The sequence below is a fragment of the Rhincodon typus genome, unplaced genomic scaffold (genome assembly GCF_021869965.1).
Source record: "Rhincodon typus isolate 14 unplaced genomic scaffold, sRhiTyp1.1 hic_rhity00001571, whole genome shotgun sequence".
NCBI lineage: Eukaryota > Metazoa > Chordata > Chondrichthyes > Orectolobiformes > Rhincodontidae > Rhincodon > Rhincodon typus.
The window spans coordinates 1-17,399 of record NW_025967209.1 but is presented as its reverse complement, the minus strand read 5'-3'; the positions used below and the strand labels follow the sequence as shown (position 1 = coordinate 17,399).

At 43.5% G+C, this 17,399-nt stretch overlaps 1 protein-coding gene across 1 annotated transcript in view; it reads left to right on the top strand.

Annotated features, from left to right (window-relative positions):
- LOC125481282 overlaps positions 1-5,719 on the top strand; it is a gene marked incomplete at its 3' end in the record, with an annotated part of 10,071 nt that extends 4,352 nt beyond the window's left edge. Inside the window, exon 3 of the mRNA XM_048592625.1 lies at positions 5,624-5,719. Coding sequence (XP_048448582.1) covers positions 5,624-5,719 — 96 coding nt within the window. The remainder of the gene's footprint in view (positions 1-5,623) is intronic.
- Between the last annotated feature and the right edge of the window lie 11,680 nt (positions 5,720-17,399).

Sequence of the window (17,399 nt, the reverse complement as noted above, 5' to 3'; positions counted from 1 at the left end):
GCAAACAATCCCACTGTCCCGAACCCTCTCCCGCTGCAAACAATCCCTTTTTACCTAACTCTCCTCCACGCTAAGAACATGATCAGATCACTTTTGTGATTTACCTTTTCCTAATTCAAATATTTCCGCTTCTCTGAAGATCGTTGCTCTGAGATATCAATGCCAATTTAGTAGTTTGTTGGAATAAATGGCCTTTCAAGCGTAAACCCAGTAGCAAGAAGAAGTCTGGCTGGGGCTGAAGGAAAATATGTTCCAGATTAATTGAACGTTCCCAGAATTGCTGTTGTTTCTCTGGATATCATTGGTTTCCCTGGAATACATTAGAACTGATTTTTTTTCTCAATAGGAAGATGTGTTGTGTTATCATTTACAGTCTATTTTTAGATTTATCTTTATTAATCACAGACTAGCAGGAAGCCGGGTCATATTCTCAGTTCTGGGGGATGTGTCAAGATGAGGTTAGATCTTCCTTTTCAAAGAGTTTGAAACAATTTAGAAAAAAAGTTACACTTGTTCTACTAGTTGTTTAATTTATTGCCCTTCTTGTCAAATGGCAAGCGCCTCTTGGCTAAGATCTTATTGTAGAACTATGAAAACGAGTGTCAGTATTGGTGGTCCTATTGCGACAGATACCAATACCATGACAGTAGAGCTGAAAGCTTGGCCCACTACTTCCCCTATGTCCTGCATTATTAATGGCACCCTGGAACAAAGTTGAATCAAAAGCCAAGTTTGAGGATTGAGGATGGTAACCCATGTGTGATGCATCATTGGTTTCCGCTCTTGCATATAGGCCCTGATGCAATTGGTCATATTTTCGCCTCTGGCTCAAGCTTGTGGTTTTAACACCTATAGCAGGGAGCTGAGTACAGAATCTACACTTGTGCAATACTGAGGGCGTACTACACTGTCTGAGGCGCTTCAAATGGGATGTTAACGCAAGGCCCTGTCAGCCGCCACGTGGATATAAACTAATCCACAGAACTATTTGAATTCAATAAAATACCTGGAATTAAGAATCTAATGATGATCATTAATCCATTGTCGATTGTCAGAAAAACCCATCTGATTCACTAATGTCCTTTAGGGAAGGAAACTGCCTTCCTTAGCTGGTCTGGCCTACATGTGACTCCAGACCCACAGCAATGTGGTTGACTTTGAACTGCCCTCTGGGCAATTAGAGATGGGCAATAAATGCTGCCTAGCCAGCAACACCCTCATCCCATGAATGAATAAAAAAAACTATTCAATTATGAGTTTTCCTTGTATTCTGACAATTTTTACCTCTCAAATCATTAACTTTTAAAACAGATTATCTCATGTATTTCAGTTTGTGGGGCCTTGCTGTGTGAAAACTGGCTACTGCATTTCCCACATTACAACACTGATTGCAATTCCAAAAGTACTGCATTGGCTGTGTAACACTTCAGGATGTTAGGAAAGTGTGGATGACTCCATGTAGGAATGAAAGTTTTTTTAAATCTTTACTACGTCCTCGTTGAGGAAGGTAGAATTCTGCAACTTGCCTAACATCACTGTATGTCCAGCAACACTACATTGCCATTTCACACAGAATTTAAATCACGCTAATCATTGCAGTTTTGTCAGAAATTGCCAGAAGTGAATAAGTGCATTTTTCATTTTAATTCCTACTGTTCGGATCACAGTTCAAGTTAGTATGTGAGCAGTTTGAAGTCGTTCTGGATATCATGATGACACATGTAAATGAGTTGGTTCTTCCTGGTCTCACTTGAAGCACTAGTTAAATTTTGTGGTTGGGAAATGGTGCAGTTTCAGCCCATGGCTTAAATTTGATGCTGTTCCTCAGCTTGTCACAATGCTCAAAGAGGGCAGATGTTCAGTGAATAATCAAGGTGAATGCAAATTCCAATTTACTGACTCTTTTTTCTGTCTAGTTCAATATTGTTACACCAATGGGGCAGCAGGCTGGAAATGAAGCCCTGCTAATCTGAGTTGTCATGAAAGTTAAAGGCTTTGTAAAAGTGCACCTACGTCCCCAATTTTCCTGTCTAGTTCGACCCAGTTTGAGAGAAAGCATGGGCCTGATTTCCGAACTCGACATTAATTATGATTTACTACAATAAATAGATTCCAGTTACAGATAAATAATTATGGCCTGTCGACATAATTCTTTTGTTAAAACTGTAACCCTCTTATAAAGCTGTCAAGGGACTGAACTGCATCAGCTGTAAACACTGTCGCTACAAGAATAGGTCAGAGGCTAGGAATTTTTGTTTTATTCATTGACAGGATGAGGGCGTCGCTGGCCAGGCAGCATTAATTGCCCATCCCTAATTGCCCAGAGGGCAGTTAAGAGTCAACCACATTGCTGTGGGTCTGGAGTCACATGTAGGCCAGACCAGGTAAGGAAGGCAGTTTCCTTCCCTAAAGGACATCAGTGAACTAGATGGGTTTTCCAACAATTGACAATGGATTCACAGTCATCATTAGACTCTTAATTCCAGATATTTATGAAATTCAAATTCCACCATCTGCCGTGGCGGGATCCGAACCCGGGTCACCAGAACATTATCTGGGTCTCTGGATTAACAGTCCAGCAATAATGCCACTGGGCCATTGTCTCCCCGATTAATTCTGTGGAGAAGTATTCACCAGCTGTTTCCTCAATGCCATCCTGAGCTGGCCTAAACTATATGTGACTCCAGACCCACAGCAATGTGGTTGGCTGTTAACTACCCTCTGAAGTGGACTAGTAAGCCGTCCAAATGAAGGCGCATTTGGGATGGGCATCAGTTGCTGGCCATGTTAACTGCACCTACGTCCCACAAAAGAATAAAGAATAAAATTTGCGCGTGACTGCCTGCAGGAAGAATCGGGAAGGTGGTGGTGGAGCTGATAGTGGCATAATTCATCCGCTGCTGATGGCCTACACCTCTTCATGGATCCCCAGTTTTGCGTTTCCAGAGTTATTTGAAATCTGTGTGGTGGTGCCATGCAGCGTGATAGATGGTACCCTCAGTGTGAAGGTAAAACGTGGTCTCTACAAGGGCTCTGCAGTGGTGACTCCTACCTCGTCCAACCACCTTGTTATGGTTCTGGAGTCACCAGTAGGTCTGAGCAGATGAGGATGGTAGACTCCCCCTGCCTAGAAATGACACCAGTGAACCAGATGGCTTTATGATCCATGATCAACATCAGATCGGTTGTTTTTGTTTAGTTTATTAATTGAGTTTAAATTCCACCATTCTCAGTGGTGGGATTTGAACTCGCATCTCGAGCCTTACCCTGGATCTTCTAGATTCCTAATCCGGTGCCATTACCACCGTGCCACCTAACTTTGCTTCTGCCTTTATAATAACAGAAGAGGTCAGTGTGTTAGACATTCCGGTGAAACTAATGTTGAATCAGGCTCGGGGGCTCGACAGAATTAACAGCGGCAAAATAGTGGTGGCAAAGAAATGATTAAAGCTAAAAGATGTCAAATTCTGTGGTCCAGAGGGCTTCCTGCTAGATCTTAAAAGAAGCAGGTGAGAACATTACATATGTCCTAACTATAAACTTACAGTTGCTGTTGTTTTATGAAACTATTTTTATAGTAAGAAAATTGAATAAATCATCACACTGCTTTGGAGCAGTGAATATGGTGAGATCAAAGAATCACAGCCCTATCAACCTAACATCAATGTGAGCAATTACTAGAATTTCCAATTAAGGGTACACTGACAACAAAAAAAATTCCTGTTGATATGGGAGAGTCGTCCCAGATTTGTAAAGGACAAACCTGATGAAACATTTTGAAGAGGTGACTAAAGTAGTGGACTGGAGAGTCTTTGTCTTCACATCCAAGGCTTTGAGAGGAGGTTGGTGACCATAAACCTCTGTTTTGGTCCATGTTTATGATGTGGCACTGCCCTGATTTATAAATTGATACTCTGCGCAAGGCTGGCTTATGGTCATCGAGTCCTGGACTGGGACTTGAACTTGGAAGTTCTGGCTCAGAGACAGACACTGCACCACAATTTGGAGAACCTGGATCTTATATTTAAGGACTTGTAGAACAATTTTATAAAGTCTCAAAAGGGACAGTTACCTAAAGTTCAGAATCATAGAGTTTAACGCAAATTATTAAAAGGGTAAGGAACGGAGAGAGTGCCAGGGAACAGCGAGTAGTGCTAACAAGCAGATACTGTAATTAGCAGGATGTGACTAATGGCGCCCTACAAAGATCTGTGTTGGAGCCTCAATTATTTATCACATTTTGTTAATGATGTGGATGATGGATTAGAAAGCATTATTTCCATATTGCTGAATTCTCAGCTGTGTAGCTGGGAACATAATATTGCAAAGGTGTTTAGACCGATTAAGTGAATGGGAAAAAATGAAACTCAATGTAAGATCATTCACAATAGACCTAAAAACGGCAAAAATGGAACAATTTCTAAATGGTGGAAAGCTAGAAACAAGGGAGGTGCAAAGAGACGGTTGGTCGTTCGGTTCCTATGCACGGTTTGTTAAAGTGTCACATCAAAGCCTTTTATATCTCTAGAAAGCTTCAGGTAGAAAAGCCACAGCTGGGGAGCAGACACACTCGAATCTTTCTTATCCCTCCCCAGTTTTTCCTCACTCTGTCTGATTCAGTTGCTGGCCATCTCGCTAATTCAAAAGCTGATTATCGTTCATCTTCTGTGAGGGCCCGTGGCTTCAAGGTGCTGCTTGTCTCTCTACTGATGCAAATGATTTGCCATTCTCAGTAAAGTGTCCATGTGTTGCAGCCATCAGTTTCACTGTCATCTGAATAGCTGAACCAAGCCTACATTTGTTCCTGTCCAGTTTCAAACCAGCATGGGCAGTGAACTGGATCAGATGAACCCACCCTCTTCTCTAGACAGGTTGCATCTCTGGAAGTCCAAACTAAGGAGGTTTTGAATCTTTAACCTCACCAGCCCCCACTCCCCAAACCCCCCAAAATCGATCCTGAAAGAAGTTGACTCCCTGGCTACCCAGTTAGGTCTTTGACTAAGAGGTAGAGGGGACCTCATTCGCACTCTATCTTGTCCTTGCCCTCGTGCCCACCTCTTCATAGCCACAAGGTGGCACAGTTGTAACTGTCACTGGGCTAGTATTCTGGAATCTGACGTGTTTTGGGGAGATTGGTTCAATTTGTGGCATGGCAAATGGTGAAATTTGAATTCAGTTTGTTTAAAAAAGAAAGTCTGGAATTAAAGGCCTGTGTTGATTGTCATAAAAACCCAATTTGTTCACTACTGCCCTTTAGGGAAGGAAATCTGCCATCCTCATCTGGTCTGGCCTACACATGACTCCAAACCCACAGCTATGCGGTTGATGCTTATCTGCCCTCTGAAAATGGGCTAGCAAGCTACTTAGTTCAAGGGCAATTATTGATGGGCAATATATACTGACCCAACCAATGAAGCCCAAATTCCATAAACAAACGAAAAGAAAACTCAACTGTGGCATACCGTTCTCTTCCTGACCTCGAACAAACCTGAAATGGACTTTACTGCACCTCCTTCCCCAGTGTTGGCTCCACCAAGGCACATGTTACAGAGCGTACAGAGATATTTGGTATTTGTCCAAACTGGCCATTGAATAATCCCGTTTTCTGTGGTGTGTTTCTTAGGAGAATGCACAGTACGGGGAGCACGTCTGGTTTGAGACCAACGTTTCTGGAGATTTCTGTTATGCCGGGGAGCAGAACTGTGTGGCCAAAATGCTGGTGAGTATTGGCAGCTGTCTGTAACGTGAGGATTAGACCAGTCTGAAACCCCTCATCGTATTTTGCTGAAATGATGCACGCTTAAGCGCTGTGAAAGGTCCTTTAGATATCAGTACCTTTACAGATGGATAGGACAGTGCTGTTTGGTATGATGACCATTATCTGCTCAATAGAGAATCATTAGAATCCCTGCAGTGTGGAAACAGGCCATTCACCCCATTGAGTCCATACCGACCACCTGAAGAGCATCCCACCCAGACCCACCCCCTAGCTTATCACTGTAACCCTGCATTTCCCGTGGCTAATCCACTTAGCCTGTCCATCCCTCAACACTATAGACAATTTAGCATGGCCAATCCACCTAACCTGCACATTTGTTGACTGTGGGAGGAAACCAGAGAACCTGGAGGAAGCCCACACAGACATGGGGAGAATGTGCAAACCCCACACAGACAATTGCTTGAGGGTGGAATTGAACGGGGGTCCCTGGCGCTGTGAGGCAGCAGTGCTAACCACTGAGCCACCGTGCTGCCTGAAATCCTATAATTAATAACTGTACAATTAATTGCACGGCTGGTTACAGCAAGCAGGAAGTTTACAATTCGCACCTTTTGCAGTCTTCCTCAGAAAGCAATCAGCATTAGAGAAAACATTTGTTTGGGGCATTATCATATTAGGAAGTTATTTTCTGAAATTTTGACCTTGCACAAACTGCATTGCAATCTGAGAGCAATCCATGTCGCGCTTCCTTTAGTCTTGCTCTTTCTCTGTCACAAGCTCTCCCTCTCTCTTTCTTGATTAATATTATTGAATTCTTCTCTCTCATTCCTCTGGAGCTGTAATTATACTTTTCCACAAACCTTTCCTATTCCCTTCTTCCTCACAGTATCAAAATCAAGACTTGCTGCACAATCTTCCATTCTAACTCATTCTTTACCAGGATGTCCAGATGTGGAATTCCTTACCCCTCTTTTCCCTTACTTGTATAATTGATAGGCTTTTAACTTCCCCTGGCCCCATCTTGCTTTCAATCATGATTTATTGCCCTCTGGTTCTTGCCCTTCAGATAGAGTCATAGAGATATACAGCACTGAAACAGACCATTCAGTCCAAATCGGTCCAACTTGTTCATGCTGACCAGATATCCTAAATTAATTTAGTCTCATTTGCCAGCATTTGGCTCATACCCCTCTGAACCCTTCCTATTCATGTACCCATCCAGATGCCTTTCAAATGTTGTAATTGTACCAGCCTCCACCACCTCCTCTGGCAGCTCATTCCATACACGCACCAATCCCTGCATGAAAATGTTTCCCCTTAGGCCCCTTTTAAATCTTTCCTCTGTCACCTTAAACCTATGCCCTCTAGTTTTTTAGACTCCCCTACCCTGGGGAAAAGACCTTGACTGTTCACCCTATCCAAATCCCTCATGATTTATAAACCTCTATAAGATCACTCCCTCAGCCTCTGAGGCTCCAGGGAAAATAGCCCCAGCCTATTCAGCCTTTCCCTGTAGTTCAAACCCTCCAACTCTGGCAACATCCTTGTAAATCTTTTTTGTGCTCTTTCAGGTTTATCTCTTAATATACCTAAGGAAATCTCTGGTTAAGCTAGGAAGTGTCAACATTTCCACCTTGTGCAGACACAAACCCACAGCGATCAGTGGGAATAGAGCAATTGTTAAGATAAGATATATATTGGATCTTTAAATGAAGTTTCTGTGACTGTAAAACAGGGCCAGACTGCCTTTTACTTTGCTTAATATTGGCCTCTGGTGGCCACTTTGGATGGCTGCAGTTGTTTGGTGAATTTTGCTGTGGGTTGATTATCCCAGTGAGATATTTATTTACAGCACTGAGCCAATTATTTCCTTTTTAACAAAACGGAACTTAAGTGAAAACTTCAACTGAAGTTTGATCAAGAGTACATGGATGTGAAATGTTTGTGCAAGCTGGGGGTGGGAGGTGTGGTGGTCTAGTTCGTAAAGTCATTTAAAATAATGAGGGTGATGAAGAGACTTATTTTCACACATTGCCTGACATGCTGGTGAAACCAGACTCAGTAGTAACTTTGTAAAAGGAATTGAATCTACTTGAAAAAGATTTTCTGGGCAACGGAGAGAAAGAGACAGAGAGAGAGAGAGCAGGCAAATGGAATTATAATTGATGGGCCTTGCAGTGAGTCACCACTACAGGCCACTGTCTGTGCTGTTTTATTCTCTTCGACTGAATCTGTCTCCCGATTATCTCCAATACCATGCACTGGGCACCTTGAGGAGGTGGGGATGATGGTCAGTGTGTGGCTGTGGAGCTAGTGGAAGAGGGAACGATTCACATGTTAGAGTATTGGAGTAGATTTGGGATGTTAGTCAGATATCCTGGGGTGGGGGTGGGGGGGCGCGGGACGTTTGCGGTTGCGGAATAACCTCATCTGAACTGAAGGGACACCAGTGATAGAAGTAAACAAATGAGGGAAGACTTAAATGAATGTGGTGCGGATGCTTAGGAAAGGTTATATTTTAACACATTGTGTTGAGGCAATGAAGATTAGTTTGCAGATGACACCAAAACTGAAGGTGTAGTGGACAGTGAAGAAGGTTACCTCAGAGTACAATGGAATCTTGATCAGATGGGCCAATGGGCTGAGGAGTGGCAGATGGAGTTTAATTTAGATAAATATGAGGTGCTGCATTTTGGTAAGGCAAAAACTGGGCTGGACTTAAACACTTAATGGTAAAGTCCTGGGGAGTGTTGCTGAACAAAGAGACCTTGGAGTGCGGGTTCATAGTTCCTTGAAAGTGGAGTTGTAGGTAGACAGGATAGTGGAGAAGGCATTTGGTATACTTGCCTTTATTGGTCAGTGCATTGAGTAGAGGAGTTGCGAGTTCATTTTGCAGCTGTACAGGACATTGGTTAGGCCACTATTGGAATATTACGTGCAATTCTGGTCTCCCTACTATAGGAAGGATGTTGTGAAACTTGAATGGGTTCAGAAAAGATTTACAAGGATGTTGTCTATAGGTGTGGAGCTAGAAAAGCACAACCGGTCAGACAGCATCAGAGGAGCAGGAAAGTCAATGTTTCGGGCTGAAACCCTTCGTTAGTCCTGCTGTGGTTTTCCAGCTTCACACCTATAGACTCTGGCTTCCAGCATCTGCAGTCCTTATTGTCTTCACTTACAAGGATGTTGTCAGGGTAGGAGGGTTTGAGCTATAGTGAGAGGCTGAATAGCCGGGGGCTATTTTCCCTGGTGCATTGGAGGCTGAGAGATGACCTGATATAGAAGTTCATAAAATCATGAGGGGTATGGATAGAGTAAATAGACAAGGTCTTTTCCCTCGGGTTGGGGAGTCCAATCTAGAGGGCATAGGTTTAAGGTGAGAGGGGAAAGATATAAAAGGGATTTAAGGGGCAACTTTTTCATGCAGAGGGTGGTGTGTGTATGGAATGAGTTGCCAGAGGAAGTGGTGGAGGCTGGTACAGCTACAACATTTAAAAGGCAACCAGATGGGTACGTGAATAGGAAGGGTTTAGAGGGATATGGGCCAAATGCTGGCAAATGGGACTCGATTTATTTTGGATATCTGGTCAGCATGGACAAGTTGCACCAAAAGGTCTGTTTCCGTGCTGTACATCTCTATGACTCTGTAACTCGAAGGGTTTGAATAGAAGTAGCAAAGTGATCAGTAAGAATATGGTGAAAAATTTCTAAATAACAAAAGATAGTGAGAGACAAGAAAGCAAAATCTGCAATGAGAGATCAAGAAGCAAGATAAGCTTTAAGCTGAAGTACGATGTGCTGTTGAGTTTTGTGAGTTCACAAAATGATTAAAAATTGTGGGTTAGAACCATGGAACCAAATGATGCAGTACTTACCATGGAGTGGTGGCTCAGATTTGGATTGTAAGGATGTTCTATGGGTTCCGTATCAATAGAATAGAGAAGTCTAAAGCAAAATAGTACAATTGTCATTGAACATTACTGGCTATCATGTAGCAGGTGCAATAGACTGCCATCTGTAAACAATTGAAAGAAATACATGAAAACAATGGTGCAATAATAGTGAATGATTACAGCTGTCACAAGATACGTAGGATCACATGAAATAATGTGGTCAAAGTACCAATATATTTTCTTCGGGCTGCCATTAGATTAGCATGAGTCGAATGCAATAAGTGAAAGACCACACCTTGATTTAATTAGTCATACAGCACTGAAGAGGTCCTTTGGCCCACCTGGTCTGCACTGACCCATCTACATTATTCCCAATTGCCCGCACTAGCCTCTTAGCCATGACATGTCAAGTGCTCAACCAAGTACGTTTAAAAAGTTGTGAGCTTTCCCACCTCAACTGCCTTCCCAGATTCCCACCACCCTCTGGGTGAAGAAAAAAATGCTTTTCCTCAAATCTCCTCCAAACCTTCTGCCTTTCACTTTCAAGTTGTGCCCCTTGTTATTGACCCTTCAACGAAGGGGGGGGCGCAGCTGTTTCTTATCCACCCTATTCGTACCCCTTATAGGGGCGGCACGCTGGCTCAGTGGTTAGCACTGCTGCCTCACGGATCCAGGGACCCAGGTTCGATTCCACCCTTGGGCAACCGTCTGTGTGGAGTTTGCACATTCTCCCCATGTCTGCGTGGATTTCCTCCCACAGTCCAAAAATGTGTAGGTTAAATGGATTGGCCATTCTAAATTAACCAAGGTGTGCAGGGATGTGCAGCCTAAATGGATTAGCCATGGGAAATGCAGGGTTACGGGGATAGGGTGAGGATTTGGGTCTGGGTGGGTTGCTGTTTGGAGGATCAGTTTGGACTCAATGGGCTGAATGGTCTTCTTCCGTACTGCGGTTTGAATAGAAGTAGCAAAGTGATCAGTAAGAGTATGGTGAAAAATTTCTAAATAACAAAAGATAGTGAGAGACAAGAAAGCAAAATCTGCAATGAGAGATCAAGAAGCAAGATAAGCTTTAAGCTGAAGTAGGATGTGCTGTTGAGTTTTGTGAGTTCACAAAATGATTAAAAATTGTGGGTGAGAACCATGGAACCAAATGATGCACTACTTACCATGGAGTGGTGGCTCAGATTTGGATTGTAAGGATGTTCTATGGGTTCCGTATCAATATCTATCATCTTACACACCTCAATCAGGTCCCCTTTCAGCCTTCTCTGTTCTAAAGAAAACAGCCCAAGCTTATCCATCCTCTCTCCTTCACTGAAATGCTCCATCTCAGGCAACTTCCTGGTGAGTCTCCTCTGCACCCCTACCAGTGTGATCACATGCTTCCTATAGTTTGGTGACCAGAACTGCACACAGTACTCCCACTGTGGTTTAACCAAAGTTCTGTACAGCTCCAACATACCCTGCCAGATCTTAAATTCTCTGCCTCAACTGATAATGGCAAGCACCCCCTATGCCTTCGTAACTATCCTATTAACCTGTGCTTCCACCTTAAAGGATCTGCGGACAGGCACCCTGAGATCCCTGTGTTCCTCTGAGCTTCCCAGTGTCCTGCCTTTCATTGAGTACTCCCTTGTCTGGTTACTTCTTCCAAAGTACATCACCTCATACTTTTCAGGATTAAATTCAATACGCCACTGATGTGTCCATCTGACAAACCTGTCTTTATATTCTTGTAACCCAAGACCTCCTTCCTCACTATGAACCAGCACACCATCTTCATGTTATCAGCCAACTTACTTATCATTTCTCTCACATTCTCATCTATATCGTTTATGTAGACCATGATCAATAAGGGACCCAGCACTGATCCCTGCAGTACATGGGACACAAACAGCCTTCTACCACCATCCTTTGCCTCCTGTCACTAACCTAATTTTGGATCCAACTTGCTAGGTTTCCCTGGATCCCGTGTGTGTTTACCTTCTTACCAGTTTCCCGTGTAGGACCATGTCAAAGGCTTTACTGAAATCCATATAAATTTCATCAACTGCCCTCCCCTCATCTACACACCTGCTCACCACCTCAAAAAAATAATATCAAATTTGATAGGCATGACCTCCTTCTGACAAAGCCATGTTGACTATTCCTAATTAAAGCTTGCCTCTCTAAATGGAACTTAATTATCTCCTTCAGTATTTTGTCCAGTAGTTTCCCGACCACTTATGTTAGATTCTCTGCTCTGTAATTTCCTGGCTTATCTCTATCGCCCTTTTTGAACAGTGGAACCACGTCAGCTGTTCTTCAGTCTTTTGGCACCAATAAAAAATTTGGGTCAGAGCTCCTCATTTCCCATTGTGGCTTAGGAAGCTGCTCAGCCAGACCTGAGGATTTGTCCACTTTGAAGCTTTTCAAAATCTCCAATATGTCCTGCCTCCCTATACCAAATTGCTCAACCTCTAAGTGCCTCTCCCTGAATTCTATACCTACATCCTCCTCCTGAATGAAGACAGTTGTGAAGTACTCATTTAACACCTGACCAATGTCCTCTAGCTCCATGCACCAATTGTCCGCTTAGAATCATAGAATCCCTACAGTGCGGAGGCAGGCCATTCAGCCCATCGAGTCCACACTGACCCTCCAAGGAGTATCCAACTCAGCCCACCCTCCTACCCTATCCCTGTAACTTGCATTTCCCATACCTGCACATCTTTGATGCTGTGGGAGGAAACTGGAGCACCCAGAGGAAACCCACGCAGAGAATGCACACCTGAGGGTGGAATCGAACCAGTGTCCCTGGTGCTGTGAGGCAGCAGTGCTAACCACTGAGCTACTGTGCTGCTCCTTGGTTTCCAGTCGGCTCTACTCTTTGGTTACCCTCTTCCCCTTGATATACACTATCTCGGGATTCTCCCTAATTTTATCTGCCAGTATGCTTTTTTCATTTTCCTTCTTTGCTTTCCTAATACTTCCTTAAGATATCCCCTGCATTTTCTGTACTCCACTTGATCCTCCATTGATTTGCTCCCTACTAAAAGCCTCTCTTTTCCTTTTTATTCAGTCCTGTATATTCCTAGACATCCAGGGTTCCCTAGGCTTGCTGCTTCTACATTTCACCCTGAAGGGAAGACGTTAGGCCTGTAGTGTCCCCATTTCCTTTTTGAACCCCCCACCCTGCAACTGTTCTGCTGTAGATTTTCCTTGACGAGCTGTTCCCAGTCTAGTTTGGCCTGATCCTGCCTTGTTTAAATAAAATCTGCCTTCCCCCCCACCCCCAATCCAAACCCCTTCCGTTGCAGGGCATCTCTTTCCTTTTCCATGACAAACTTGCATTGTATGATGTTGTGGTAGCTATCACTTAAATGCTCTCCTACTGCCACATTGAACGCTTGTCTGGCTTCATTTCCCAGAATTAAATCCAACATTGTACCATCCCTTGTAGGACCATCTATATGTTGACAGACAAAGCTCTCCTGAATACATTTCAAGGAATCTGCCTCCCTCTAAATCTCTAATATGATGACTATCACAATTAATGTTGGGGAAGTGAAAGTCCCTGAACATAATTGCCCTATTTTTATTTTTACGTATCTCAGTGAATTATCTACACATCTGCTGTACTGACTGCTTTGCTTGGGGACCTATAATACACCCCCAGCAAGTGACTGTCTGCTTTTTATTTCTAAGTTTTACTCACAAAGTCTCATTTGAAAATCCTTCCAAGATATCACCCCTTCTTACTGCAGTGACTGACTCCCTGGTTAATAACGTAGCACCACCTCCTACTTTACAGCCTCCCCTGTTGTGCCTGGTGGTCCTATACCTGGAATGTTGACTTGCCAGACCTGCGCTTCCTTCAACCACATCTCTGTCATGGCAATAACATTGCAATTCCATGTGCCAATTCGTGTCCCTTAACTCATGTTACTACATAAAAAAAAAAGTAAAGGTAATGTCTTAGCAGACCACAGGGCTGCTCTCTGATTAGAGAGAGGCAACTGGTGGTTGTTTAACCTGCGCATTACCATACCTCAGTGTGACAGAAGTGAAGTTGAGGAGGAGAGTCCTTCATGGTAAACTCTGCCAGTGCGGGAATTGAACCTGTGTTGTTGGCATCACTCCCCGCCGCAAAGCAGCTAATCAGCCAACAGAGTTAGCTATAAAACTCCAAACATTGAAATAAAGACCATTCAGCCTTTCCTTTTACCTGAGAAACTCAACATGGCTGAACTCCCTCTTCCTTGGTTCCTCTACTATAGTATGCTGTGTCCCTCATACTAACACACTGTGTCTCCTCCCCTTTGCCGAACTAGTTTAAACACCTCCTTGCAGCACTATCAAACTCCACCACATTGATGTTGGTCCCATTCTGGTTCATCCCACTTGTACAGGTCCCATCTTTCCCAGAAATGGTCCCATTTCATCCAGGAATCCATGACCCTCCCTTCTGCACCAACTCTTGATCCGTGCTTTCATCTGCCACATTCTCCTATTTCTTGTATTCCCTAAGCCCACGAGGCCAGGGAGGGGGTCATCCAAAGACGACAACATTTGAAATCCTGATTTTTCTTTTATCTTTTTAGCTACGTCCCTGAAGTCTTGATTCAATAAAACACACCTCCCATCTTCTAAACTCTACTGGATAAAGGTTCAACCTATTTAAGCTTTCTTCAAAAGTGAACCCTTTCATCCCAGGAAACACCCCACTTCATTTGCCAGAACTTCCATTTTGGAAGCTGGCTCCTCAAAGGAGTGCAGACAGAGCCAAGCTTCTGGCAATGCAAGTGGCCTGACTGTACAGAAAGGGAGGAAGACGAAAGTGATAGTGATAGCGAGAGGCTGTCCTGTAGCTAGGAAACAGACAGGCTTTTCTGTGGCTGTCAATGTGACTCCAGGATGGCATGTTGCCTCCTGGTGCCAGGGTCATGGATGTCACTGAGCAGCTCATTCCTCATTCTACCTCTTTCTTTGGGACTAATGTGTACCATGACCTCCGTCTTGTCACTTTTCCCCCTTTGGGATGCCCTGCAGCCACTCATGACAAACCAGAAGTGCAGCAAAAACTCAAGTGTAACTTAAAAGAAGCATCATAAATGTAGGGCTAAGAATAGGAAAGAAACTCCAAACTGTCATTTCGTTAACACTTTTGATGTAGGCGAAGAACTTCATAGAGCAACTAAACAAAATATTACTTAAGCTACTTTAAAGGACAGAGGAGGGGTTTAGAGAAGGAATTTCCAGAGTTAAGAGCCTACTAAGTTGAAGGTACAGCCACCACTGGGCGTGTAGTTGAAACTGAGACTCAGTAAAAGAGTTAAATTGGAGACAGTGCAGAGACTTTAAAGAAGTATGCAGCAGGAGAGATAGAGAGGCCAGACCATGGAGTGATTTTATAACAAGGATGTCTCTTCTCCTCCCAGTATTCATGGGTAATTTGGACTTGGGTATTGGGAATACAGTATCAATATTTTCTACTGCAGCTAGAATATTAGATTTGATAAACAGCAAGAGGAGTATCAAAACCTTTTCAGAAAAGAACAGTTCACACAAAGGGCAGGCGGCAACACTGTCATTCGATAAAAGGGAGATCGTATGTTTGTGCTGAATCTCCAGAAAGCATACACTGATTGGGAAGAGATTGAATAGGATGTGGTGACCAGGGAGAGCTCAGACTTCAATGAGTAATTCTTTGGAAGGGAGAGTATAAATACGGCGCCAACAGCATATTGAATAGAGGAGTTAAAGTACGGGAGTAAAAAATGAAAGCTTTGATTCAAAACATAGGAGCAGAACCTGAAGGTGGTGGTGTTCCCATGTCCTTCTGTCCTGCTGCGCTTGTCCTTCTAGATGGAAGTGGTCATGGGTTTGGAAGGTGCTGTCTAAGGGGTTTGGTGAATAGCTAGAGTGCATCTTTTGGATGGTAAATGGAGGGGTGGATAGAAAGATAGAAACATAGGAAAAAAGGAGCAGGAGTAGACCATTCAGCCCTTCAAGTCTGCTCCGCCATTCAATATGATCATGGCTGATCATCAAACCTGTTCCCATTTTCTCCCCGTACACTTGGATCCCTTTAGTCCTGAGAAGTATATTTAACTCCTTCTTGAAAACATTCAATGGTTTGACCTCAACTGCTTGCTGTGGTACAGAATTCCACAGGCTCACCACTCTGCATCCTGCCAGGACTATTCCGGATCTGATACACTTGAATCAAGTCATCCCCCACCAGTTCTTCTAAACTCCAGCTCATTCTGAGTCACCCATTCTTCCTAAGATAATGCATTCACTCCAGGTATCCATCAAGCAAACCACCTCCGACACATATACATCCTTCCTTAAATAAGGAGATCATTGGCATTCGAGATGTTATAAGGAGAGGCTGGATAGGCTGGGGACATTTTTCACTGGAGCATAAGAGGCTGAGGGGTGACCTTACAGAGGTTTGTAAAATCATAATGATCATAGAAGGGGGTCTTTTCCCAGAGTGGGGGAGTTCAAAACTAGAGGGCATAGGTTTAAGGTGAGAAGGGAAAGATTTAAAAGGGACCGAAGGGCAACTTTTTTGCACAGTGGGTATTGTGTATATGGAATGAACTACCAGACGAAGTGGTAGATGCAGGTACAGTCACAACATTTGAAAGACATTTGGACTGGTATATGAGCAGGAAAGGTTTGGAGGGATATGGGCCAGGAGCAGGCAGGTGGGGCGAGTTCAGTTTCGGAAACTTGATCAGCGTGGACGAGTTGAACCAAAGGTTCAGTTTCCGTACAGTATGACTCTGAGGAGGAGGCCATTCAGCCCCTCAGGCTTTCTCCATCATTCTAGATCATGGCTGATCATCTGCCTCAATGCCATTATCCTGGCACTATCCTTTGCTGTCGTTAGTGTGTCGAAATTTACCAATCCCTGTGTTGAACAAACTCAGTGACTGAGCTGCTGTAAGCCTCTGGGTTGAAGGATATCAAATATTCACTAGCGTCTGAGTGAAGAGCTTTCTCTCCATCTCAAGCCTAAATAACTTACCCCTTTATTCTGAGACAATCTGAGGTCCTAATCTCACCAGGCAGGGAAACTGCTTTCCGAATCTACCGTGTCTAGCCCTTTAAGAATTTTGTAAATTTCAACAGGATCATCTTTCATTCTTCTAAAACTTGAGCCAATCCGGGCACAGTTTCCTCAGTCTCTCCTCATAGGGCAGTCCTGCCATGCTGGGTATTAGTCTGAATATTTCCCCAGTGTCTGCCTTCATGAAGGAAGATGCAAGAGATCTCTCAAAATTTATTTAGGCCACAGTTGGAGTGTATGCAGGCTTGGGTATGAGAGAATTGAAATACCAAATCTACAGGGCAAGTCCACTAAAAATTCATGCAGGTGGAGAACAATAATTAGAGAGGAGAGACCTGAGAAACTGGAATTAATTCATTTGATGCAAAACAGATTGTAAGGAGATTTGACACATGTTTTAAATAAGGGAGGTGTTGGCCGAATGGTACTATCACTGGACTGTGAATCAAGAAACCCAAATAATATTCTTGGCACCTGTGTTCGAATCCCTCCATGGCAGGTGGGTGGAATTTGAATTCAATAAAAATCTGAAATGAAGAGTCTAATGATGCCCATGAATCCATTGTTGGAAAAACCCACCTGATTCACTAATATCCTTTAGGGAAGGAAACTGCCATCCTTACCTAGTCTGGCCTACATGTGACTCCAGACCCACAGCAATGTGGTTGAGTCTTAACTGCCCTCTGGGCAATAAATGCCTTGTCCCACGAATGAATAATAA